General features: G+C 38.7%; 2 protein-coding genes across 2 annotated transcripts; one reads left to right on the top strand and one right to left on the bottom strand.

Moving 5' to 3' along the window:
• Positions 1-68: 68 nt before the first annotated feature.
• Positions 69-14,063, bottom strand: LOC119773910 (calcium-binding mitochondrial carrier protein Aralar1-like). Its single transcript, XM_038271135.1, has 18 exons — positions 13,902-14,063; positions 13,245-13,298; positions 11,564-11,709; positions 11,090-11,205; positions 10,167-10,306; positions 9,890-10,036; positions 9,375-9,513; positions 9,194-9,287; positions 8,992-9,076; positions 8,064-8,145; positions 7,822-7,980; positions 6,708-6,760; positions 6,305-6,385; positions 5,703-5,843; positions 5,441-5,579; positions 1,992-2,150; positions 1,815-1,905; positions 69-1,032 (listed from the first exon to the last, which is right to left on the bottom strand). The coding sequence occupies exons 1-18, from the start codon at positions 13,911-13,913 to the stop codon at positions 819-821; spliced, it is 2,052 nt and encodes a 683-aa protein (XP_038127063.1). The 5' UTR covers positions 13,914-14,063; the 3' UTR covers positions 69-818.
• A 2,984-nt stretch (positions 14,064-17,047) lies between these two features.
• On the top strand, positions 17,048-24,867 carry metap1d (methionyl aminopeptidase type 1D (mitochondrial)). The gene is made up of 10 exons (XM_038271122.1): positions 17,048-17,138; positions 19,348-19,508; positions 19,836-19,985; positions 20,079-20,227; positions 20,604-20,646; positions 20,744-20,907; positions 21,006-21,103; positions 22,369-22,416; positions 22,487-22,565; positions 24,509-24,867. The coding sequence occupies exons 1-10, from the start codon at positions 17,090-17,092 to the stop codon at positions 24,591-24,593; spliced, it is 1,026 nt and encodes a 341-aa protein (XP_038127050.1). The 5' UTR covers positions 17,048-17,089; the 3' UTR covers positions 24,594-24,867.
• Positions 24,868-25,124: the final 257 nt, after the last annotated feature.

Here is a 25,124-nt window from a genome sequence, read left to right as displayed (position 1 = left end):
GTCATAATATTCCTGAAACAACAAACGCTTTCCCCTTTTCATTGAAATAAAAAAATGAACAATACTGATAAAGATAAAACCATATGGATGATTTATTTATTTAAAATACAATGACTGAATTGAGATACATTTAATTTATTAATATCCAATTCTCCGCTCATGACTCTTGTTTAAACAAGAAAACAAAGGAAAAGCTCTGTACATCAGTAAGAGTGATTCTCAGAGACCGGGACCAAAGGCCCCACATTGCTCCAACATTACATCTATTAAAGTGTAATGACACAGGTGGATCTTGTAACTTTTCCTCAGTACAGTTATACAATATATACAGTATGTGGCCTCCTGTGCGAGTTACTTTGGGTAAAGCCTCACACTGCGTAGATCAATCAGTTATATCCTATGCCCACTGCCCGAAAAGAGAAGTCTTACTCATACAGAGTATCAGACAAAAAAAACAGAATGAATCATCTACTCATGAGAGAGAGGAGTGCCCAAGGTTCAGTTTCACACAAATGTTTGAGAGAAGAACACAAAAAGATGGAGTTCCCAGGAGCACACAGCCACTGCAGATGCAACACAGTCAGCTCTACTCTCCTGACGCTGTATGACTGCAGGCTGGCCTACAGCCACAGCCTGTACCTCCGCCTGTAGCTGGTTGGTGACCACTGGAGCGCACCTTCGCCCTGGAGAGAGCGGCAGGCTGGTGGTGTTCAATCCTACATCATGGTCCCTAATGTGTGGAGTCGTGTGTGCTTTGTTTGTGTTGATCTAAGTGTCTGGCTCCTGGTAGTAGAGAAGCAATATGAAGTTGGAGATGATTATGGTGCCTTAGCAGGACCGGCAGCAGCTGCCTCTGAAAGATGGATGGAAGCAACACCAGAGGACTTGAACTTGGGGAGGTGAAGACCGAATTTGTTTTCCACTCCGGCAAATGTAGCTGCAGCCAGGCGGTAGCCGCCGACATGCTCTGCATGGATGGGAGGAAGCTCTGAAATGCGTGACTTGGGAGTCGGTTCAGATCCTGCTGGACGACTGCAGAAAGCAAAGGAGATAAGACGTCACTTAATGAACAGACACTGATGTATTTTGATCTATAAATCTACAATAATGCAAAACCTAAAGCATTGTTTGTAAGAATTACAAATGTCAGCTCTAGTTTAAATATATATTTGGATAGCAAACAACCAGAGCATCACTTCTCAGCTTGCAAGGGTTCCTAGATATTTTAGATGAATTTCAACCCACTTTAAGACTACATTTACAGATTACAATTCAAATAGGATGATGGGAGCTTCAAAGGTTAATACAAACGTTATGGGGATTTATCTCAATAGTGATAAACCTGATGATACAAAGGGATTAGAAATCCACTCGTTATTTTGGGGGGAGGCGGCTGATATAATGCAGTGCTGCTCTGATCGGTTGTGGTAAAGACAGAGCTGAGCCAAAAAGCAAAGCTCTCGCTTTACCGGTCGGTCTAATTTCCTACCCTCACCTATGGTCTCGAAATCTGGATCATGACCTACAGAACGAGATCCCAGATCCTTCCTTAGAGACAGGGTTAGGAGCTCCATCATTCAGCAGAGGCTCAGAGTAGAGCTGCTTCTCCTCTTTTACAGATACACTCAGTCCAGGCACGCCCCACCAGGAGGACGACCCAGGATACATTTTAAAATTGGAATAGTTTTGCTTCTGAATATACTTATTAGTAATAAAATTAATATTTTAATTTAATTTTTCCTTGTTTAGAAAAATCTGAAAAAAAACGAACCTATATTTTTTGTTTTATTTTAGAAACAAAAACCACAACTTACTGTCCACCAAAATCAATGTAGAACCATCGCTGCAACAGTTCGTAAGTCACCAAAGTCACACCGAACTGAGGGGAGGACCGACACATACGAGCTAAAGGAGGAAAAACACAAACAAATTGATGAATATTGGTGTTTAATAGAAAAGAAATCTAAGCAGTTGTCCAGACAGAAACGCACCCCCAGCTCCTTTCCACAAAGCGCTGAACCCTTCCTCCCTCATGATCTTTCTGAAGCAATCAACAACTCCCGTGTAGGTGGTCTGTCCTGCTCGTGCTGCAACTTGCAGACGCGTCTTGATAACATCAGCAGGTGTAACCAGGGATGCAGCAGGGATGCCTGGGGAACAATAAGAAAGACAAAGCATGTTTTTATATGGTCCTTTAAAAAAAAAGAAATAAATATAAAGAAGGTAACCTGGTTTACGGGATTAAAGCCCAGCATGTTGGGCATTCTGACATCAATGTTCCTCTAGCACAGAGGTCACGGATTAGCGGACCCACCTGCTGGCTAATCCGGACCCAACCTGATTTAAAACATTTACAAATTACCGCATGTTGTCCGACGACAGTGTCTAAACGTCACTTGCACCGCTTCTCCTGTTACCCTGAAATCCCACATCCTCCGTTACCGCTGCGCCCCGCAGCGCTCCAGACCTCCTGCGCAAAGCAGAGCCTACAGCCTCCGCTGTTCCTCCCGTATTGCTGCGGTCCGACTTATCCTCAGAGCTCGAGGAGAGCATGCGCGATATTACCGTATTTTCACGACCATAAGGCGCACCGTACTAAAAGGCGCACTCTCAGTTATGTGTCCCATTTCTGTATTTAACACACACATAAGGCGCACCGGACTATAGGGCGCGTTTTTTATATACAGGTACATGTCCTCTACTACCTTTAAATACCTCTACTGCGTATTTAAAAATACAGCGGGGGCAAAACTGAGTATGACTGTGCTTTATTCATGTATTTATTACAAACTATTAATCAAACCTGGGTGCTGGCCGTGAGATAGACACATCGCAGATGACAGAGCGCTGTGATCACTCCTAAATTAACTTAAAATCCTGAAACCTGCCGACGGAATATGTTCGCTTTTATTACCGGTATCCTAGTGCCTGCAGCTAAAATTATTTAGATGAAAAACACCTGCCCAGCCTAGAGGCTGCTGATGAAGGGATTTCTACTGTTGGTGCACCGCTGGTATGTGGGGGTCTGAGCGCCTCCGACAGAAATAGATAATCTGGATGAACTGACTGCAATTATTAAGTTTTCAGGTGGACTTTCTCACTTAAAAACATATTAAAACTACTTTATTCCCACTGATCACAGCAAATATAGCTGCAAGATTTAGATTATTTAGATGAAAAAACACCTGCCAGCCGCTGCGGTGAAGAGGAGGAGACCCGGCCCAGAGGCTGCTGTTGAATTAAGTTTTCAGGTAGAAAAATAGAGCGGGAGCAAAACTGAGTATGATTGTGCTTTATTAATGTATTTATTACAAAGTATTAATCAAACCCATCAAAGTCCTCATCCTCTGTTTCTGAATTAAACAGCTGCGCTAAATCAGACATGCCAATTTCCCCTTCTTCGCTGTCAGAGTCACTTTCCGTGCCGGGCGGCTCCTCGAACAACAGAGCCAGCAGACACGTTAGTCCAAGCATCTACAATCCATCCGCAAACGGTGGCGTAACTTGCCAGGCGCTGCGTTCCACTTATCCTGAAACTGTGGTCTCCGTCGGTCATCCATCGCTCCCACGCCGCTCGCAGCCTTACTTTGAATGGCCGCTTCACACCGATGTCGAGCGTTTGAAGTTCCTTTGTTAGACCTCCCGGGATAACGGCGAGCACAGCATCCATTTGATTCACCATGTTTTTCTCATCAGCTGTGAGATGGGCACGCATGGAGTCACAGATTAACTGCGATGGTGATGCGTGGAAAAAAACACCTGTTCTCCTCACATACACCTGCCTCAGCCACGCTTTCATCATCTCCTCATCCATCCAGCCCTTTTCATTTGCGTTAATATCATATGTCATCAGAGCGCTGTGTCTGTCTCGCTGTCAGCTCCCAGATCAGCTTCTCTGATTGGTTGATGCGGCGCGTCCAGCAGCAAAACTTCAATTTTTCCATCTCGAGCAGCAGCAGCGCGTTGGCGGTGCGTCAGATGCTTAAACGCTCCCGACGCAGCGCCAGCTGCTCAAAACGCGCTGCGGGACCTTTTGCTGCGCCTATACGCGCGTCAACCATTGACTTTGCATGTAAACTCGCTGCTTCTGCTGCACCTGCTGGGTCCGGTTCACACCGATGTCGAGCGGTTGAACAGCGAGCAGAGGGTTAATTTGTTTCCCCATGTTTTTCACATCAGCTGTGAGATGGGCACGCATGGAGTTACATATTAACAGCGATGGGGATGAGTGGAAAAAAAAAACACCTGGTCTCCTTACATTCAGCCACTCTTTCATCATCTCCTCAATGAGGTGGTCGCAAAAGTCGCAGTTACAACACACATAGGGCGCAACTCATCAAAGGGCGCACCGCACATTTTTAGGGAAAAAAAAGACGTTTAAGTGCGCCTTATAGTCGTGAAAATACGGTATTATTAAATTCGTAGGAGCAAAACATGCAGAAATGAACGCTTGATTTAATACGACATGTAAAAAAAAAAAATCCCCATCAGCATCCAGCATATGTGGGGTTTCTGATCTAGTTGAGAAATCTGCTACCTGGTCTGTTGAAGTACCAATAGTTTGCATCCAATCTTTTAAATAAACGGTGTTAGTTTTTTGAGATATATAAAAATTATGATCTAATTTGTAATAACCAATCTGTTGTTATTACTATATTTAAATTTGAAAGAAACAGATCTTCACGCCATTCTTTTTCCTGTTTGGTGGGATTGCAATAGTGGATCTTGACCTTGATGAACAGAATCAAAAATAAAAATGGATCCAGGCTCAAATGAGCACCTTGATATGTGCTTGAGAACGGCTTGGTCTCAATTCAAACCCAGATTTGAAGCCTTGCAGGACAGCCTAAAGCTTATTGCTCTCATCACGGTCCGTTCAGGTGTTTCATAAAACATGTGAATCAGGAAATTGTCTAGATAGCAAACTGAAAGATTGTTGTTCTCTACTTCAAAAACACTTTAGATTTTAATGTGGAAAATTTTTCTTTTTTTGTTGTTGTATTTTTTCATTTAAAAATTCAATGTATAACATGAAAGCATAAACACCTCATTTTATTTCAGTGTTAAATTCTATTTAAAGTAACAGATCATTAAAAATGTCTCCAGCCCTTTACTGGTTGATGATTTTCTTTATTCGGACCCCACTAACTTCTATTTATATTACCCTGCTCTAGCAGAATAAACAAGTTTGCTTTAGTTTTTGAAGTGATATAAAAGATTTATGTTAAGCTAATTTCAGATAAGTGATTAATTTACCAGCAAACTGGTAAATCATTAATTTACCAGCAAACTGGTAAATTAATGATGTTGAAACACAGGTACATCACCATCTATTTTCATACCCTCATACCTCTTTGCTTTAACCTAGAAGATATCCAACAATGCTAAATCTCCACAGTAGATATAAATGTTGTAATGACTGAGTGGGCTGTGCTTTTACCTGCAATTGCTCCAGCAGTAAGAAGCTGTAAAGGTCCTAGTCTGCCTTGTTCATCAGCGAATTGAGTCTTGAGGTGAGCGTAAGCAGGAAAGTAGATGGCGGAGAAGGGAATGTCCCTTAGGAAGCAAGCTTTAGCACCCTGAAGACACATAATAACAATGAATCTGACAACAAAGACGTGTGGCAAAAAGGGAGTGCGCATAAAATCCCTGTGGAGAGATATTAAAAGATCTAACCTCTCACATAGTGTTAAACAAATCACCTTATAAAGGCCGAAGAAGCCAAGGTCACGGACCACACTCAAAGCACTGACTCGAGGCCCCGTGGTGATCTCGCCTGCTACCTGCAAGCGAATCTTCACGATCTCCAGAGGGTTGGTAAAGATTACCTGAGAGCCTCCAGCCTGAATCAATAGAGAGACCAGAGAAAATTACTGCATTTCTTCACCTAAAACAACAACGACAAGCTGGGAAGAAGTTCTCTATCATAAGCTTCATTGAACTCAGAGGTGAATAATAAATTTAGATCAATAAATTACTTTGCCGTTTCCTCGGACAGCAAGGTGTGCTGCGCCAATGAGTGTAAGGCTGAACAACGCTATCAAAAAACAAAAGAAACAACTAATACACACTCTTGAACATTAGACATATTGCTGCAGGGGCAGTTTCATTGCATTTACTTATCGTAATGTTTTCCCAAGTCATTCATGCAAGTTAATGAAACGTATGATGACAATGCAACATTTTACGTGAATAAAAATGGAAAACATCATTTTTTGAGACCATGTTTAAACTTAATCATTAAACATTCTGTTATGCAAGCAGAGAAGGGAGTAAATAACACCTATTGGGACTCGGTACTTACACAACCACCAGCAAGAATCTCAGCAAATAAAGGAATGGAGTCGTCCTTTTCAGTGAACTTGTCTCTTACGAAGTCATTCACCTGTGAAAAAAACATTACCAGCAGTCTTACGGTTAAACTTCAATCGCTTTTCTATGATATAACAACACCAACAAGCAAAAAACCTAAGAGGAAGGAAAATGATTCCTGGAAATATGCTCTACATTTTTATTTAACCCTTTAATCTGACGCACCAAGATTAAATCCTGTGGAATCTAATGCCTTCAAAATTAGATTAGCAGTTTAGGCAACCCTTCTGGTTAAGGTATTGTGATTTAAGAACACATATTTTGGACAGTTAATTATTAGTCAGAATGCAAATTAGAGGACATATTGGATAAGGAAAAGGAGAAGACATACTCACAGTGAGTTTGATAGCCTTCTCAGGAGCCACACCAATGAGCTGAGGAACCAGACCTGTGGAGAACCAGAGGAAAAGCTGAATCACAGTAGATGCATAGGCTGTTAATAATAATGAAACATGACATTATACTTGAAATTTAAATACATAAATTGGAGAAACAGATCTTAAATTTCTACCTTAAATAATATCAAACATTCCCTTAAGGTCGTAGGGGAGTCATATTTAAATTTCAAATCATTCTGGTTTAAACATGTATATAAATGTACTCTTTATCAGACTGTATTGTCCCAAAAGTTAGAAAATTTCTATAAAAAAAAAATCCTGTCTTAAAATCTGTTTTTTTTCTTCGTTATTTTATGCAGGCCAGTTAGTCATACATCAGCCCGTACACCTAATTTCGGCCAATCATATATCAACGGTCATCTGTCTATCAAGTTTTTTCGGTCATAGCATCTTGATTAATATGTCGCAGCTAATATACGGAACGGTTGAAATGAGAATCATTATTTACTTTACCATTGAGTTACGTCCTAGTGTTCACGGGGATGGACGTCTATGCCTTTGGCAGGCGTAGAGCTAACAGGCTCAAACATGTACGGCTGTAAGCATTCTACACCAAACAGCTTCTGCCGCCCTGGCATCCTCTTCCATAACAACTTCGTCCCCCCTTTCCTCCTTTAAATAAAAAAAATATGACGGAGGAGACTCGTCCACGACCTCCGACACAAAACTCTCCTCCTCTTGCATGTTTCCGCTGTCCATTGCGTTCCTTGACAGTGTCGTTGCTAAGTGCTACTTGGTTCCAATGTAATTTCCCATTGGAAACCTAATAGCACTAAAATGCTAATTGGTTAGCAAGATGCTCCCGAGACATCGGCCACAATCAAAAAGCTTGCCAACCTACCGCTACAACAATCCCGCCCCCTTGATAATCGACCAATCACTTTCACTTTATTCACTCGTAAAGAGAATTCGGAACTGCAACCGTTGGAACAGCCACTTCCCTGCGCCTTTAAATTTACATTTCTGAAAGTTTGGCTTGCACATTAAACAGGAATTGTATTATCAATAGGGGATTAAAATAGTAAATACTGGGAGATCTAACACTGCCTACCTCTGTAGAAGCCAAAGAAGCCTTCATAGCGCAGCACCTTCTTTGCACAATCAAAGCTGTTTTTGTACATCAGCTCTCCAACAAATGATCCTGTGGACCTCTGGTTCTGCATACGGGTCTTCACCAAGTCAATGGGATACACTGCTGTAGCTCCAGTGGCTGTAGCAAACACAGGACGAGTTAAGATGGGAGTAACGATTCTAAGGAAATATTTGGCTCTGATGAGGCCCAGAATAATTTACCTCCAGCAATAGAGCCCAGGGTGAACCTATAAGCCGACTCTGCAACTTGGAGCCACACAGGCCTGGAAGTGTCCATGTGAGACTGGGTAGAAGAACATAAATGAGAACAACTGGGACTCCACTACTGTAGATTAATCATTAAAACCACTGTCAACTTTAATTAAAGACTAAAGCCCCATTTACACAACCCTTTTAAAAACGTGTCGAGAACAGTGTGAACACGGTAACTGAGATAACTGTTGAGTGTAAATGGAACGAAACTAAACTGGACAGTGCAAGACCTAGTAGGGCTGGGCACGGTGCTCAGTTCTCTTATAACAAAGAGTGCATGAGCAGACCGAGTCATCTCCGATTTACTGTCAGCGGACTCATTTCGCAGGTTTTCCAGAGTATCCGGCTTTGCAATTCACAGATCTTTTCACCTGTGCACAACACAAACTTCTACTCTGCCTAATAACAATAAATGGCAGCAAAAGAACATGGTGCGAGCTGGGATGATGCCGATACAAGGCGAGGAACTGTGCTAGCATGATGTGTAAATGGTTGTAAGGAACAAAGATTGGTCCGAACTGGGAACGGATCAGTTTCAGAGGGCTAGTGTAAATGGGGCATATGTTGGTCTTAGCTTTGATGCTTCAGGATATTTACAGAGATTATGGCTATGATTTACTTTGTAACCCACTCATGCATGACTTGCAAAAATCCTATTCCAGGCTGCATAAGTTATTTTACGATAATTCAGCTGCCCTCATACAAGATACATACATAGGAGCACACAAACTAAACTTGCACTGCCAAAGTCTAAGGACTTTGGCAGTGCAAACCTATAAAATGTCATTCAAAGCCTTCATGTTTATACAAAAATTTTAAAAAGTATATTAACATATGAATCCTAAGTTGCTAAAACTATTTGCTCCAAATGTCCCACCTGTTTTTGGGTTTCAACTAGGTTATAGGGCAGACTTCCCTCCTCTAGTGGAGCTATCCTTTCAATGTCAGCAAGTTCCAGACGTCTAAAAAAAAAAAAACAAGATCACAGTTAAGCACAGATATCGGCATAACCCCTGGAAATGCTAGAGTATTTTGAATCCTAATTAAAAATTAAGCTGCAAGTTAAGGAATGACTCTACCCAGATGGAGAGTGAAGTCCTGATAACTGGTACAAGATGTCAATTTCCATAGGAGTAATCTGACCAAACTTGTTGGCGGCATGGACGAACTCCTCTGCAGAAACAGAAGGATGACAGTGAATTATACAGAGCAGGGAAATCCAAAGGAGAGTGAAAATGTCAGAGCAATGCAGTCTCACACCTTTAGTCACTTGCGTGTCCTTCCGTGTCCCGGCCAGCGTGCTGTAGATCTTACGGATCAGCTCCATATTGTTCAGGAGGGAGTTGAAGGCATTAAAGTAGGAGAAGCTGACCATGTGAGCGGTGCTGCCCCCTGCAGCCTGAAAAAGGAAGGAATAGCACATTTAAAATTTAGGTAAAAGAAAAACATTATTTACCAAACAGATAATTTCAGGTAAGATGATTTTGAAACTATGAGGACAGTAGGTAAATCACATTTTATGGTATGTCACAAAACTTTGAACTCGTCGAGGAAAACATGGAATTGTTATTAATACAATAATATAATTATAATATAATAATAATAATTATTATTATAATACTTCTCAGGATCATAGTTGTAAAGAAGTTGTGTTATCCTCAAAGACTAATAATAGCCTTATGTTTTTAGGGTTTCCTTTTGTTCAAATTAACCTTATCTGGCCCATCTGGTAACCTTGGATTAAAACATCAATGTCGGTGTGGAAGCACACTCACTGAGACAAGATTCTCCTCCACGAAGGGTGTAAGCATGTGGTGTCTGATCGTGGACATAATGTCACTGAAGTCGAGCGCAGAGATGGCACCATTCTTCTCTTTGTCCTTCTGGGCAAAGGCCTGGCGGGCATGCTCCAACTGCAGTTCCTGAAATCCACAGCACAGGGTTGAGAGTAAAAATAGACTAAATATGTCAACATTGCATAAGAGAAACCAATAAAAAAGGAATACAAACGTAGAACAACAAAAAAAACAAGACCGTTTCCATCCAGCGTACCTGCAGGAACTGGGTGAACTCCAAGTAGCTGAGCTGTTTCTGGCGGTCGTTGCCAAAGTGAAGGCGGATGAACTCACAGTCCCAGTTGAAGGGGATGTGGTGGTGAACGGTGGTTTGGCTAAAGATGTCTCGTGCATTCTCTGCAGCAAAATGATAACACATTAATAAAACCCTGCACATACTGTGGCTCTCAAAATTAGTTAAGATTTCCATGTAAATTCCGCCCAAACCTCCCGGTATATTGTGGCCCAGGTTTCTACCAGCAGTACAGATCTAAAGACTAGCAGTGTTTGTCATTTCTTGAAAAAATAGCTCAAGCTAAAGCTGGATGGAAAGCAACTCTAGCCATCAATTTCTAACTTTGACTAGTCCACTCTAACGGAAATATATTCTGATACAAAGTATTCCACTGTAGGCATGGATTTATGTTAAGCATTGTTTCTCTTGAAGGACAGAGTATTGCTTCATTATTAGATCCAGAATGCCCAAAGCATCATGCTGCCAATGCCTTGTTTCACTGCGACTGAACACTCTAAGCAAGGAATCATATTTAAAATAAAATATAGCACACTAGACCTGTTAATACTACAACAAATACCCAGTGTGTTCCACATGAAAGTAAGTAGCAAAAGCAGGAAAGGAGAAGGTCATAAGAGTGATTATGAAAGTCCATCCATGTGCCCAGTGAGTAATCTGGTTAACAATGCCGTGCTGGGTAATGATTTTCCCACAGCAGGGAAAAGAAGTGGGGTGAAAATGAAAGTATACCCCCCCACCTTTGTTATGAAATTGAACATTTCACTAAGTGTTAACATACACAAAATATCTTTCTGAGCATAAATTCCTTTTTATTCCTTTCTTCAAATAATTATAACTATATATGCTTCTACTATCCCATATAAAAAAAGCAAAGCGAGGTTTACCAAATGAAACGGTGCCGGTTCCAGTCTTATCAAACAGCTGAAAGGCGACTATGAAGAGGGCGTCTGGTGCACACAGGACTGATTCAAATGCAAGAAACTCCTGGAATGAGATCAGCCTACAATAGTGTGTAGATTGAACAAAAGGAGCATTAAATCAATTATCTCATAATGGAGGGCATAAAAGACCAAAAGGGACTAAACAAAGCTGGATCATACAACACTTTTAGACAAAGAACTCCCTGTTCATGTGGGCATATTAGCATAAGAACACGACTCAACAGCATGTTTCATCTGTTGTGAGTACCTATTGTGTATGTATAACACAAGGCGAGCTACTCCTGACTCACAGGTCGTGCTATCTTATCTGTAGGTCAGTATAACGACTGCTACTGACATGCAAATGTTATAAGGCATTGATTATCGATGATTAGCTAAGAGTTTGTGTGTCTGTGCTCCGATTGCGTCAACACCTACCCGTCCTTTGTGGTGTCTGCTACAGCTGCGATGAGCTGGACCGTTTTAGGGTTGTGGAGAATCTGAGTGTGGAGTCCCAGATAGTTCTGGACAAAGTCTCCAGGGGTCATGAACCTCTCGCCATCCTTGTCCACTATGCTGGCATACTAACAGAAGGAAGAAATAAAATAACAAAGAAGATTTTAATCTTTTGCAAACATTGTATAAATTAACCCACACATTTTTTACACATTTATAAGAACCGCTACCTTCTTTCAAAATCTAGACCTGCAAATGAAACACTTGAACGTAGCTCGTGATTTTTTTAAAGCAGTAGTTCAACCAATCTTAAGATAAGCAACATGTAGCCAGCATTTAGAGACAACGCTGAAGAAATGTTACTCTGCTTATAGCAATTATACTAGCCTCACAATAAATTCTGTTCAAGTAACTGATCCAGCATGTGTGGTGTAGCTTAACTAAGCATACCTTCGAACATGTAAAGACATGTGCAAACAAATGTGTGCTGATGTTTTTGGCTCAGCCTTTTCAGTTATCTGACCTTTTAATGTCAGCATGCTAAAAACTGCTGACCCACTTCTTAAGGATCACACGCGGGATCACACACTCATCATGCAGCAGACAGCAGAGCGTGGCGTAGGTACACAAAGTTTGCCCTTATTGCGGTTTCATGATCACAGAAATCAGCACTGCTATGCATGGTGTGAGATTATAATGGTGTAATAAATCTATAAATGCCACAAAGATTCCATCAATCTTTAAAACCAGGGCATACAAAATATTTTACTCATTTACACGCCTGCAAGAGTACTTTAACAGATGTTATTTAAAAGCATAATAAAAATAATTATATCTATGGATACACGTAAATGGCTATCCATCCATCCATTTTCTGACACGCTTTATCCCAAGTGGGGACGGATGGGGTGCTGGTGCCCATCTCCAGCTGTCTACTGGCAACCTGTCTACACTCTAGACAGGTCGCCAGTCCATTGCAGGGCAACACAGAAACAAACAGGAAAAACAACCATTCACGAACACACCTAAGGAGAATATAATGAAGCTAATTAACCAAACATAATTTTTTGGACTGTGGGAGGAAGCCGGAGTACCCACAGAGAACCCACGCATGCTCAGGGAGAACATGCAAACTCCGTGCAGAAAGACCCCGGGCCAGGAATCGAACCCAGCAGTGCTACCCACTGCACACTAAATATTGGTAAAAACATTTTTGTATTGAATAGTAACTCCAGCAACGGGGAGAAACATTTTTGTAAATCTGGGACTATTATTGGCCTATGTTACGGGTAAACAATTCATCTAACAACATAAGGTTATACAGAAACAAATATAGTCCAAATCAAATGAATGTATGTGTATATATATATATATATATAAATAAATATATAAATCAAGCCCACATTCTGATCCAAATCCTCTCAAGGCAACTAAATGATATTTATAACACATTTTAATCAAAGGTCTGTTGATCATAAAAACTTAACTGGTTAAAAGTTATCTATTAAAGGAGACCAGGTCATTGCAGGATTGTCATTGAGCTCAAGGACAATTGGTGGAAACATTTACTCATTAAACAAGGCAGCTTTCAGAGAGATCCTTGCTTTCTTCGTGCATTACTGATGCTGATTTTGTTGTAGCAGTAAAACCTGATTAGCTTTACCTTCTGGAAAATTGCCTTCAGCTCAGTTGGGTCCCCACGTTTGGTAGATTGCACCTACAGTAAAAACACAAACAAGCAGAGAATGAATGCGCTATTCAACAGTGACAGCAGCACAGGCTGCTGAATCAGTCAGCTTTTAAAGACACACTGCAGAATAGAAAGCAAAACAAAGAAAATTAATTAAAAAAAAATTTCAACCACAATATCTCGAAGGGAAAATTAAAAAATATAGATAGCTAATCGTAACCCCTTGTAGTAGATGTACAAACCGAGTAGCAAGCTAGCGAAAAAAGACAAATCACTGTCCCAAAATGTTAATATTTATATCCACAAAATGCAACACGAGAAGAACAAACAAACTACAGACAGTCCCGAAACAGCGTAGCTTCGACGGCTAGCAAGGCTTTCATATGAGCAACTTAAGGGTTTTAGCCTTTTCCGGCTAATTCGAGGTTGTAGATGCCTCATCAAGGCCAACCGGCGCCAGGACGACAGCTAGCCCGAGTGATGCTACAGCGTCGGAACGCACTGCCTCCGAGACGCCGCACCCGGACAGACCCGGGCAGCCTAGCTTTAATAACTCACACGCAGCAAAAAGAGCAGAAAACACGCACACACTAGAAAGAAAAAGTTGAAAAAGAGCGATGCCCAAGTCACCTTGACCGCCATGCTGGTTTGACGTCACACGCAGTGGGCGAGAGAGCAGCGCGCGTGCTCATCCACCCGGACTGAGGAGGAAACTGAGGAGCGTTAAAAGAATAAAACTGCGCAAAGAAAATGTAACAAGATAACAGCGGAAACAATAGCTGCTGGATGAATGTAAGGCGAGGGAGGGAGCAGATTAACTTTGCTTGAATAGTGCTCAACATGGAGGAGCTTCTGTGAGAACTCTTACATCAGTCTCTGCGTGTGTGAACAAGCTGCGGATTACTTCCTATTTTTTCATCATACCTTGTCACTAGTATAACCTGTGAGTCACAAGAGCTCAACAGTAAAAATATAGAAAGCTCTTATATTGGGGAAAATCAAGGTGGATGAAATGTTATATAATATCTATATAGACCTGAAGAGTTAAATAACCTCTGTAATGATCAGTGCAAAATGTACATATTTAATTTTATCAATGCAGAACTGTTTTAGAGAACTTGAGTCAGTAGGTTACTTGTATCCTTTGAAATAAAGAGTGAAATAAATCTGAAATTTGAAATAAATCTTTTAAACTCAGATTGACTTAATCAATTATTTCCAATCTTCTTATCCAAGCAGCTTTTTTTCCAGCTTTTTTTTATTGTCATTACACTGTCACAAGTACAGAGCAACAAAATAAACTCTCTGCATGTAATCCATCCCCTTGTGGAGCAGTGGGCTGCCATTGTGCGGCGCCCGAGGAGCAGTGTGGGCTTAAGGGTCTTTAGTTCAGGGATGCAGAACCTCAGGATTCCAAGCACAATGCCAGAACCACTTGGTCGCCCCTTCCCCTAAGCGACCTTTATCTGTAAATTCTTGCAATAAGCACTAATGAAGTGTTGAACAGAAACTGTTTGTGAGGACTAACTGACACATGCAATAATTTAAAGAACTTCAAACTAGTAAAATAGTCTCTTTCATATGGGCAAAGGCAGAGAAAAAGCACATAACAGCTGGTTTTATATTATGGGGAAATCATATCAAAACAGTGTATGGTTTACCTATATTTATTACTATTCTAAAATATGTCTTATTTTGGGGGGTTTGTTATCTTTTGAACAAGTTGCAAAAGTGTATCTTTCCAGACTGCAGCTGTGTGCTCACAAGTGATATCACAAATGTTTGTTTTCACTGATAAAGCTGTGACCCACTCCTGTATTTTCACTGTTTGACTGACCAGGGGCTGTGTTATGTAACTTTGCTTAAAAATAGAGTGAATGTCATCTATTTTAAGCACTCTATGGTATGGGACACACTGATCCCACATGGCTTGTTAGATTATTACTAGGGTTGAAATGATTAATCGGATTAATCATGATTAATCGATTAATAAAATAATCATCAACTAATTTAGTAATCGATTAATTCCTAACTTGAGTATAGAGGGTCTAAAACATGCCTTTAGCTGACACATCAACCCACATTGAGCAGCAATTATAACAAAATTGTAAAAAAAAGTAAACATTTTGCATTTAAGATAAGAAAAAAGGGTCCGTCTCTCAATACGCTCTATCCAGACCCCCTAAATTGGAAACATTATAGTTTCTAAAGGTGAAACTTCTTTAAGGAACCTTTGACTATCTGATTATTAACCAATGAATGAAAAACATAATTAATAGATTAAACGATTTGCAAAATAATTGTTTGTTGCAGCCCTACACAGGAGCAATATGTGCAACAGTGACAAGGTACATCCTGGGCTTGTTTGCAGCCCATTGCAGGGCAATACAGCTATTTTCCCCCAAAGTAGTTCTGACAATGCTTGGACTTATGTTTTGGGTCATTATATTGCTATAAGATGAACCTCTGACCAACTAGATGGATACCAGAGGGTATTGCATACAGCTGCAGAATGCTGTGGTAGGCGCTTTGGCTCAGAGGGACCCTTACTTTGTAATAAATCATAGACTCTAAATCCTACAAAACATCCCCAGACAATCACATTACCTCCTCTGTGTTTAACTGCTGATGTTAGACTCTGTTGAACCATCCGTTCTACTAATGATATACAAAGCTCCTGCATAATAACCCAGATATAATCACACAGTATATTTAACATTTGGAATTTAGTTTTTATCTTCTGCTGAATAACTTAGCTTCAAATTTTTTTTTTAAATAGCCTACTATCTAGTCTTGTATGTACCTGCATATTTCCTTCTGTCTACTTAGTAATTTTTGCTACTGTCAACATGAGTTTATAACAAAGGTATTGCTACTTTGAAGGTTTTGGTTATGGGTTAGGGTTTATGCCAGGTTTTGTCACATATGGCACTCCTTCATAATGTTCAATAGAGGATCCTAGAAAGGGGCAAAATCCTTGTGAGACAGGGTTTAAAAAAACTGGCATGAGCTTTATTGGCCTCCCTTGGAAACCACAGGAACAACATCACTGCGTTTAACCAGTCTTAACTGACAGAACTGGAGAAGCAGGAAGAAGAAAATGTGTTCTTTAAGAATGTTGATGTTGGTTAAAGCTGACAGGAAGAACAAAAGGAGAAGCCTAGGACCAATTCATACCATATTAAACACATTAAGAAAATTAATAGACTTCTAATAAAAGGTAGTAAAAAAGCTGAGTGATTAACACAGTGGAGGTGAGAGAAAAAAAATATGGACAGTAACAGTCCAGTAACTGTGCAGACAATGGCACTGAAGTACAAAATACTTCTGATCAGATAAAAACTGCATATAAAACTATGCATAAAATGTGTAAAAACCAAACTTTGAATCTAAGCCATATGCCAGGCGTCCTTGGTAATAAGCAGTTTTGGACTATTGATGACTGCAATGTTGGATGAGAGTGGAATATCTAATTTGCTTACATCTTCTTGTGTCAGTGAGGAATTTTATTTCATTTTTTTTTTTTTTTGCCACGTTGATTTATGGCTTTTTTATACTAAGACAAAAACGTAGGTAATATACAATTGAATTTTTTTTAAATAAATGTATTTCAGTGTGAGTTTAAAATTGTGTTAAAGTAGACAGTAAATTCTTCCACACTAAACCATAAATAACAGATTCCAGACACATAAAAAAAACTTCATAAACCACTATAGTAAAGGCCTCCTCCTCACACGTGACCCGCAGAGTTTAAGTTTCCGGGTCACGTGACCAAATACTCTCCGACCATGTGACCACAACAGAACATAGGGTATTTAATGGCTGCCGTTGTTGCTCGCTGCCCTGTTGGGCTTTCATGCAGGAAAGGTAATTTGGGTTATTTCAGCGCCATTAGGCCTAGTCTGAGTCTTAACATCAGCGAGTTTGATTAAATTAATGATAGAAAATCTAAAGTCAAAGTTTTAAGGAGACGGTTGAATTGTTATATTAGTTAGCATGGTCACCCCTGAACAATTAATACTGAAAACATTTATTTAGCCAGTTTTTATCTGTATTTGTAGTCATTATTTATGCCAAATAGGTGACATTTAACAAGTGCTGTATTTTAACAAACCAAACTGCTGCCTGGAAAAGCTGTCACACTAAAAAAACACTTTATATTTTGTTAAGCTACGAACTCTGCTTTAGTCCGAGTTTTATTGTTCATGTTACAGACCAACGTAAAATGATGCACATTAATTAATTAATGATATGAAAAAGCCTTCCTGTGTGAAACTGTCCCAGGGCTAATTGGAAGGATCCCCCCAACTGGTATTTATTTTTTAAATACTGAAGAAACCAATTTGTCTAAGTGAAGCTTAAATGCATAAAAAAATCAGTAATGCATGTAAAGTAATATAGCAACCAATGAGTAAATCTTAATACAATGCCCCATGCACGCGAAAGTTTTTGCACAGTTATATATGTCTACTTTCAAATCTTTTACATGGTGCTAGCACCTAAAGGTGGTCAGTTTGTCTGTAATTATGAACCATCCCTTAGCAAAAAGTAGTTTATTCAAGTATACTAAAAGTGCACTGATTTCATGCTTAAAATCAGGCAGTACACTTAGAGTTTACTTATTCTAAACTATATCTCATATACTAAACAATTGTATAGTCAGTATACTTGACTATACTATTGTGTACTTTATCGTTTGCTAAAGTATACTTTAATTATACTTTAGCAAACTTAAAAATGTCCCAATTTAGTTCGAAGAAGTATTACTTTAGTAATACTTAAAGTAGACAAAAAGTACATTGTGCGGTATACTTTCTAAACTTATACTTAAGGATTGTTAATAGAATTGATTTCAAATATACTAATTTTAGATAAGGGAAATCCTATTACTGTTAGTCCTGCTGGGCAACTTGTTAGACACTCCAAAAAAATAAATAAATAAATAAGTATATATACACAAACACACACACACACACACACACACCAGTGTTGAAGTTGACACTGCAACAGCAGCGTGGTGACTATTTGTAAAAAAATAAAAATAAAAAAACTTAAGTCTTAAAGCTGATTAAAGCAAAAGGTGAATGTAACTCAAATAGCCACCTGATGCACTGTGGATTCTGGCTTACACAGTCCAAAAAGATCACAAAGTGGTCAAAATTCAGTTCTTTGCTTGCTTCTTTTCTCCGTTCAGACAAACAGGCTTCACAGGATTATACTATTGCTCTCACTTTGATTCCTGTACCTGTTCTTTGATTGACTGACTGAAAACTGGTAAAAAACCATATGACCAGCCACGTGCATAATGAGCTACTGAAGAACTACCTTTTTAAACTGTGAAACACCAACATCCCAAGCTAAAATTAAATAACTAATTAAGTGAATCACTAACCAAAAACATATTCTAAATAACAAATCAAACTAAATAATCTAAATTCTAAGATTTAACTGAAAATGGAGAAATAGCTCCTACAAGCAGGTAAGGTCATAGTCAAGACTAGATTAAATTCAATTCGGTTCTATTTAATATGATAATATTTAGCAAAACTTGGAAAATAAACGTTTACAGAGATGCTCCATCCAATCAGACTTATGATGAACTCACTGTTCAGAAAAACTGAAATTCTTGTCTGTGAATTGGCAGCACCGGTACAGATATTAAGCAACAAAATTGTAATATCAGTGAAAAATCTTTAAGAAACCACTGATAGGAAGGGTAACACCTTTACGATTGTTACTCATTAAAAAAAATGTGAAATCTCTGGATTGTTTTCCTTTCACTTTGAAATTGTTAACTCCTTTGTTGAAGCCTAACACAATCATATGAGAACAGATGGCAGCTTTTAGTTTCATCACAAAAAAATTAAACAAAAATGTTGAAGGGAAATAAATCTTTTTGTAAGGTACTCTATCTGTGTTTTGTATAATCTGTGTTTTGCAGCTGTCACTCATTACACAGAGTAACTGAAACAAGTAAAGAAAGCACATAGGAATAGGAGTCTCCAAAGTCTAACAACATGAAATCATGTTTAATATAACAAAGAAATATGAGCCTTTTTATGAATGCCTTTTTTAGGACTTGGTCGTTTCCTCCGAAGAGTTTCATCTTTGGGTATCTGTGTTGGACCAACTGATCTTTTGTGTGAGCAACAACGTACCTTTTTCTGGAGGAAGTGGAAAAGCTCTCATAATGTGGTTCGTCCAGCTACTGTTCGGCCAGCCTACGCAGTGCCTAAGGTACAGCTACACTTTGGAAAATGATTCTTAGTTTAGCCATGGATTGTTTTGTTATAACTATTGCAGCTGCACTGGTGCTTTTTAAAGGTATAAGTCATATTAGTTATAGAGTTTAATTTAAAGAGAACAAGCAGCAGGTTGACATATTCTTATGTGTAAACCTAGATGGTGTCTACTTATTTGCAATATTTATTTATATTGGAATGACTTACAAACTTCTTTTTCTTCAGTTTCCAACCATTTAAAAGACTTTTTTAAAGTTCATTTACATGGAAATGTGTGTCCTACCATGACCTCTCTGTCCTCTCATCGTCTTTTTGAAACAAGCACATCGTGCAGCCTGACTATGTCAGCACTGGGCTGGTTCCTGAATGGCCAGACTACATCGAGATCAAGAACAAAGAGCAGATTGAAGGCCTAGCTAGAGCATGCCAGCTCGCCAGACACATATTGCTACTTGCTGGAGGCAGTCTGAAAGTAGGAATAACACATTTCGAGAAGGGTTTTTTTTTCTTCCCTGTGTGTCATCTTAATCTAAACAACAACAGCTATATTATTTTTGGCTTTCAGGTGGGTATGACAACAGAGGAAATCGACTTCATTGTGCACCAAGAGACTATCAGGCACAATGCTTACCCCTCCCCTCTTGGATATGGAGGTTTTCCCAAGTCTGTCTGTACATCTGTAAATAATGTGGTGTGTCATGGCATACCTGACAGGTAAATGTGAAGATTCAGTACTCAAACATAAACAGAACACACAAAGAAACTAATTTTTATTAGTGAAATGCACTAAGGTTTCAAGAAATCCCTAAATTTATTTGGTAAAACTATAAACTGTCTGTTTGCTCAATTATCTTTTCACCAAATACATTGTTTTCCTAATTTTAAATCTTAAAAAAAGCAACAACAAAAAACAAATAGGAATCATAACCCAATTAATATTACAAACCTCCTAATTTTAAATCTTAAAAAAAAACAACAAAAAAACAAACAGGAATCATAACCCAATTAATATTACAAACCTCCATGATATGCTTATGTAATAAGGTCATACAACTAAAGTCTCATCTTTTGTCATCTCTACGATCTGCAGCCGCAAACTTGAAGATGGTGATATTATCAACATTGACGTCACAGTAGGTTTATGCAACTTTATGCATTTAGGAATGAAAAAAAATTCTGCAAATGTCAGCAACAAAGATCACATCACTTATCTCAGCCTATTTGAAATAGGTTTATTTGGATGGTTACCACGGCGATACCTCAGAAACCTTCTTGATTGGTCAGGTGGATGAGGTTGGCCAGCAGCTAGTAGAGACTGCCAGGCGTTGCAGAGATGAGGCCATTGCTGTCTGCAAACCAGGTGCACAGCTTTGTGTCATAGGAAACACTATCAGGTATAGAATTTCATACGATCCTGTTTTCATTCTACATTTTTTATCTTCCTCACCATTCCCACACACTGATTTATATTCAATCTGTTGTATTTCCACAGTGAAATAGCCCATCCTAAAGGCTTTCAAGTGTGTCCATATTTCATTGGACATGGAATAGGCTCTTTCTTTCATTGCCATCCTGAGATATGGCACCATGGTAAGTTGGTCTTCAACTGGAGTAATGTGGCTAAGTTCTTTAGGCAGTGGCTTATATACAATAAAAAAATAAAAAAACAAGACCAGAAGAAAAAATGTCTGAATGCAGAAATAAGAAATGAGACAAAAAAGGAAAAAGTTGAGTGTAATCCATGGCCGCCACTGTGCCGTAATCAGGTGGGACCTCCTTTTCATACCAGATACATCACTGATCATTACTGATGTCCAGTAATGATGGACTGTCGATGGTATTTAGCTCTTGTACTAACCCCAAACGGGGAAATCATCGCAATTAAAGGAGACAAGGCCTTTCAAGACGTTTCTTAAACCCTAAACTTATAGGTGCCATCTGATGGATAATGGGACTGCAGTTGGCATCAGTGTGATATTTATCTGAGGATCCTCTTGTATCTTAATAGCCAGTTGTATCCTCTTGCTCAGTGTACCGTAACCCACAGGATCGTTGCAGCAATAGCACGCTGCAAGAGGCCGTGCTTATGCAGCTCAACCATTCGACCACGTTTAAAGAGAATTATCTGGAAATCATGATAGTGGGGATACCTGGCAGAAAAATACAACAAATTTACATTTTTGTGAAAATATGGGCTTTTAAAAGTTGTCTTCTTAAACTTAATGAGCACATGAAGAGTTTCAACTGGATGGTTGTTAACAATAAATTGCTTTTGAATTTTTACTTTTTTTTCTCCTCTCATTTCTTCTTTTTGCATTTGGAAGCTTTACTTAAAATTTTAGGATCCAACAGTAAAATGTGAATTCTTGGCATTTTTTAAAACTGATCTTAAATTTTTGATCAGGCATGTTCTTGAAATCCTAGATAAACAACAACTCAGAGTCTAATATTTATTAAATAATGACAATCTCATTAGGTAAGATCAAAATAGATTTCAAAGGAATGGATGAAAATGCTCTTAGAATCTTTCATAAGAACTGGAGAGTATTTCTTTATTAAGAGTAGGACAAACAATTAAGAGTAAAGGCTTTTTTTCTCTAATAAAATGTCTCTAGTTTTTTCTGGCTAATAGTTAAAATAATAACAGAATAAACCCTTTCAAATGTACTTAAGTTTAGACTTGCATGACTTGTGGATAAAAGCAAATTTTTGAGTCTGAAATGTTTACTTGATCAGGCAGATCCATTCCAACAAACGCATGCTGCCTCCATTTAGATTGAACAACGGTTCCTGACAAGTTAACTTTATATAGGCTTATATGGATTCTGTATGATAAAGAGTGCTTTTAATTTCAGCTAACGATAATGACATAACCATGGATGAAGGGATGGCTTTCACAATAGGTAAGATACTTTATAGTTTTTCTTTCTGCATTGAAATATCAGTGATTAATGTTTGGTTATTTCTTTTTAGAGCCTATAGTGATGGAGGGATCTCCAGAGTTTAGAATTTTGAAAGACAAGTGGACCGCTGTGTCGGTCGATGATAAAAGGTAGGAATTACTTTAAGAAGTAACTGTAGCGCCTAATGCCACTGAAGCTAAATTAATTGAAGTCACTTAGGAAAGAGGTTTGATCTGCTGGTTACATTTTTGCTGGAGTTAGTTACCAATCTGTAAAAAGGTACTTTGTAAATCTGCAAATGTTTGTGCTAAAAAAATGTTGATATTACATAAAAAAAAAAAAAAATATATATATATATATATATATATATATATATATATATGCAATAGAAATGGTTCAGGGTTTGGTTTAAATTGCTTTCCATGTGATTGCAGTTAAAACGTCCCACTTAATAATGTGATCAGTTTGTAAGAAGTTAATCCATCATTGCTCCCATTGGTTTCTTATTTGCAAAATGACTTAATATAGTTGTATTTTGTGGTTATTAAACTTGGGGCAGACTTTGCTTTTTAAAACAAACAAACAAAAATGCCAAAGGTTCCACTGTGAAAACAAAATTCTTTAACATATATTGATTGATTTAGAGAACGGTCAAACATAATGTGTCATATGGTAGTTCGGAAATATTAGAATTTAACTATACTAATCTAAAAACATGCATGTGTAGTATCAGAAATAATTAACATGACTGAAATGTAGTTAGTATTTACAAAATTAAGGGAACTAATAATACAAAGATGAGAAAACCCTTGAAACTAGGCTTGATGTTTTTGCCAGTTGGATATGTTAGCCAAGAAATGTTTACATTTCTTATGCCACATTTTCATTACGCCTCTGAAACTGGTACTTTTAGCTCCCAAGGCAGGAATTACACTAAGAAAAATAGCTGCGCCCATAATATTCAGGAACTTAAGTGCCTGGTTAGCTTCACCCAAATTTTAATGAGAGCGTCGGTCTTGGCATAATCCCAGGTTGCACAACGCCCTTTTGATTGCCATTGTTAATAAGCTGAGAAGAAATTTGTATTGTAAACAGGTGAAGGGATCTATGAATTGTGAAGGACATGCCATAAAACTCGCGAAATGAGTCAGCTGACTGTAAATATGAGATGACACGGTCTTTTCATGCTCTGTTTTGTTATCAGGAAAACCGAGCCACAGCTGAACCGTCCCGAGCCCTACTGTTGAACTAGTAATAGATTTAGCGTGGTTCGGTTGTGTCTGGCAAGGTCCAGTTCAGTGTCTCGGTTATAGGTCTGGATAAAAAAAATCGATTCCTTTACATTTTTGCAAAATCAAAATCTAGGGAATGAGGTCGATAAATTTTGTAGTGACGTGGGTGATGTTCACAATAAAATGAGCAGGAAAGATGCATTCAAGATTACTTCAAGCCAGAAAGCTGCAAATATAGCCAATAGGTTGACATTAACAAATGGGGGCTGACCAGCAAACACCCTGTAGTTGTTACAGACAACGCTGCAAATATGGTTTGGGCAGTGGAGATAATGCAGCCCATGCATGTCTGCTGTGTCCCCGCTGTGTCACGTCTGCTTGCTCGAGTGAGGCTTCACTTTTTCACTTTTCACAAACAAGTTTGCACTTTTGAGACAGTTTTGTTCACATCTCAGGTTTAGACTGTCCGATTTACAAGTTTGCACTTTGTGTTTAATATGACAGAAAAAAATAAAACATGAGTATTTTGAAACACAGTTGAACCACTTTCATTATTGTAAAAACGATCGAATCGAAATCAATCGATTTAGAACTGAATGAATCAAAATTGAATCGATTCAGGACTTTGGCGAAAATGGTAACTGGTTGTGAAAATGGGGCTATAGTATTTTTGCAAGCCCAGCCTCATCCTTATCCTTTTTAATGAGTTCCCTTGAGAAATCAGCTTTTGTGGCTACAAAACTCTTCATTTTCATACTCTCCATACCCCTTGCATATATAAAACTGATAACTATTTTTTTTCTCTTTAATCTTTGTTTTCTTTTGTTTTCTTAAACTTGTGTTTGGGTTTGATCACACAGGTCAGCTCAGTTTGAACACACGGTAGTCATCACAGCAGAAGGGGCGAAGGTTCTCACCAAACTACCAGAAGAGGACAATCTGTGACAGCAATGACTGCTAGCTGGCTTAGAAGAACCATTTGTTCTTCTAAGCTCTTTTTTGTGTTAGAATAAAACACTGTTATGCTACAAACTGTCTTAGAATGGGGAACACCAAATTGTATTTCATCAAACAGGAATGCAGCCATGTTTGCTTTATTCAAACTTGAGAAATATTATAAAAGCTGAACTTATTGTTGGTTTGAGGAATTTAATGCTCCTACAACATTGTTAGACTAAACTACAGAACATGTTGCATTCAAATAAAGATAAAATCCAAACACTTTTTGTCATTTACTCTCACCCCCTTTAATATGTTTGAAGCTTAAATGGGCTTTGGTTTAATGTAGTTCTTACTTTATTGAAAGGCCAGTTTACAAGCGGTTAAATCAGACAGGCTACTATCAGATAATAAAATGCTGCCAGGAGATGGCAGCAAAAACTTAGACTTTGCAGATGACGTTTCACGCCCTTTCAGTCTCTGAAGAATAGAAGCATCTCTACACCCTATTTTAACCTCTTATTTGTTTGTCATTGC

This window comes from Cyprinodon tularosa, unplaced genomic scaffold (assembly GCF_016077235.1).
Source record: "Cyprinodon tularosa strain WSP-4 unplaced genomic scaffold, ASM1607723v1 ctg12, whole genome shotgun sequence".
Taxonomy (NCBI): Eukaryota; Metazoa; Chordata; class Actinopteri; order Cyprinodontiformes; family Cyprinodontidae; genus Cyprinodon; species Cyprinodon tularosa.
The sequence above is the reverse complement of the archived record's forward strand: the minus strand, read 5'-3'. Positions and strand labels throughout refer to the sequence as shown.

Coding starts and splice junctions, on each gene's coding strand:
- metap1d (XM_038271122.1), top strand. CDS start 17,090: ATGGCTGCCGTTGTTGCTCGCTGCCCTGTTGGGCTTTCATGCAGGAAA. Junction 19,986..20,078: donor TTGCTGGAGGCAGTCTGAAA/GTAGGAATAACA, acceptor TTTGGCTTTCAG/GTGGGTATGACAACAGAGGA. Junction 22,417..22,486: donor AGGGATGGCTTTCACAATAG/GTAAGATACTTT, acceptor ATTTCTTTTTAG/AGCCTATAGTGATGGAGGGA.
- LOC119773910 (XM_038271135.1), bottom strand. Junction 9,288..9,374: donor GGACACGCAAGTGACTAAAG/GTGTGAGACTGC, acceptor CTGTTTCTGCAG/AGGAGTTCGTCCATGCCGCC. Junction 5,844..6,304: donor AGATTCTTGCTGGTGGTTGT/GTAAGTACCGAG, acceptor CTATTGATTCAG/GCTGGAGGCTCTCAGGTAAT.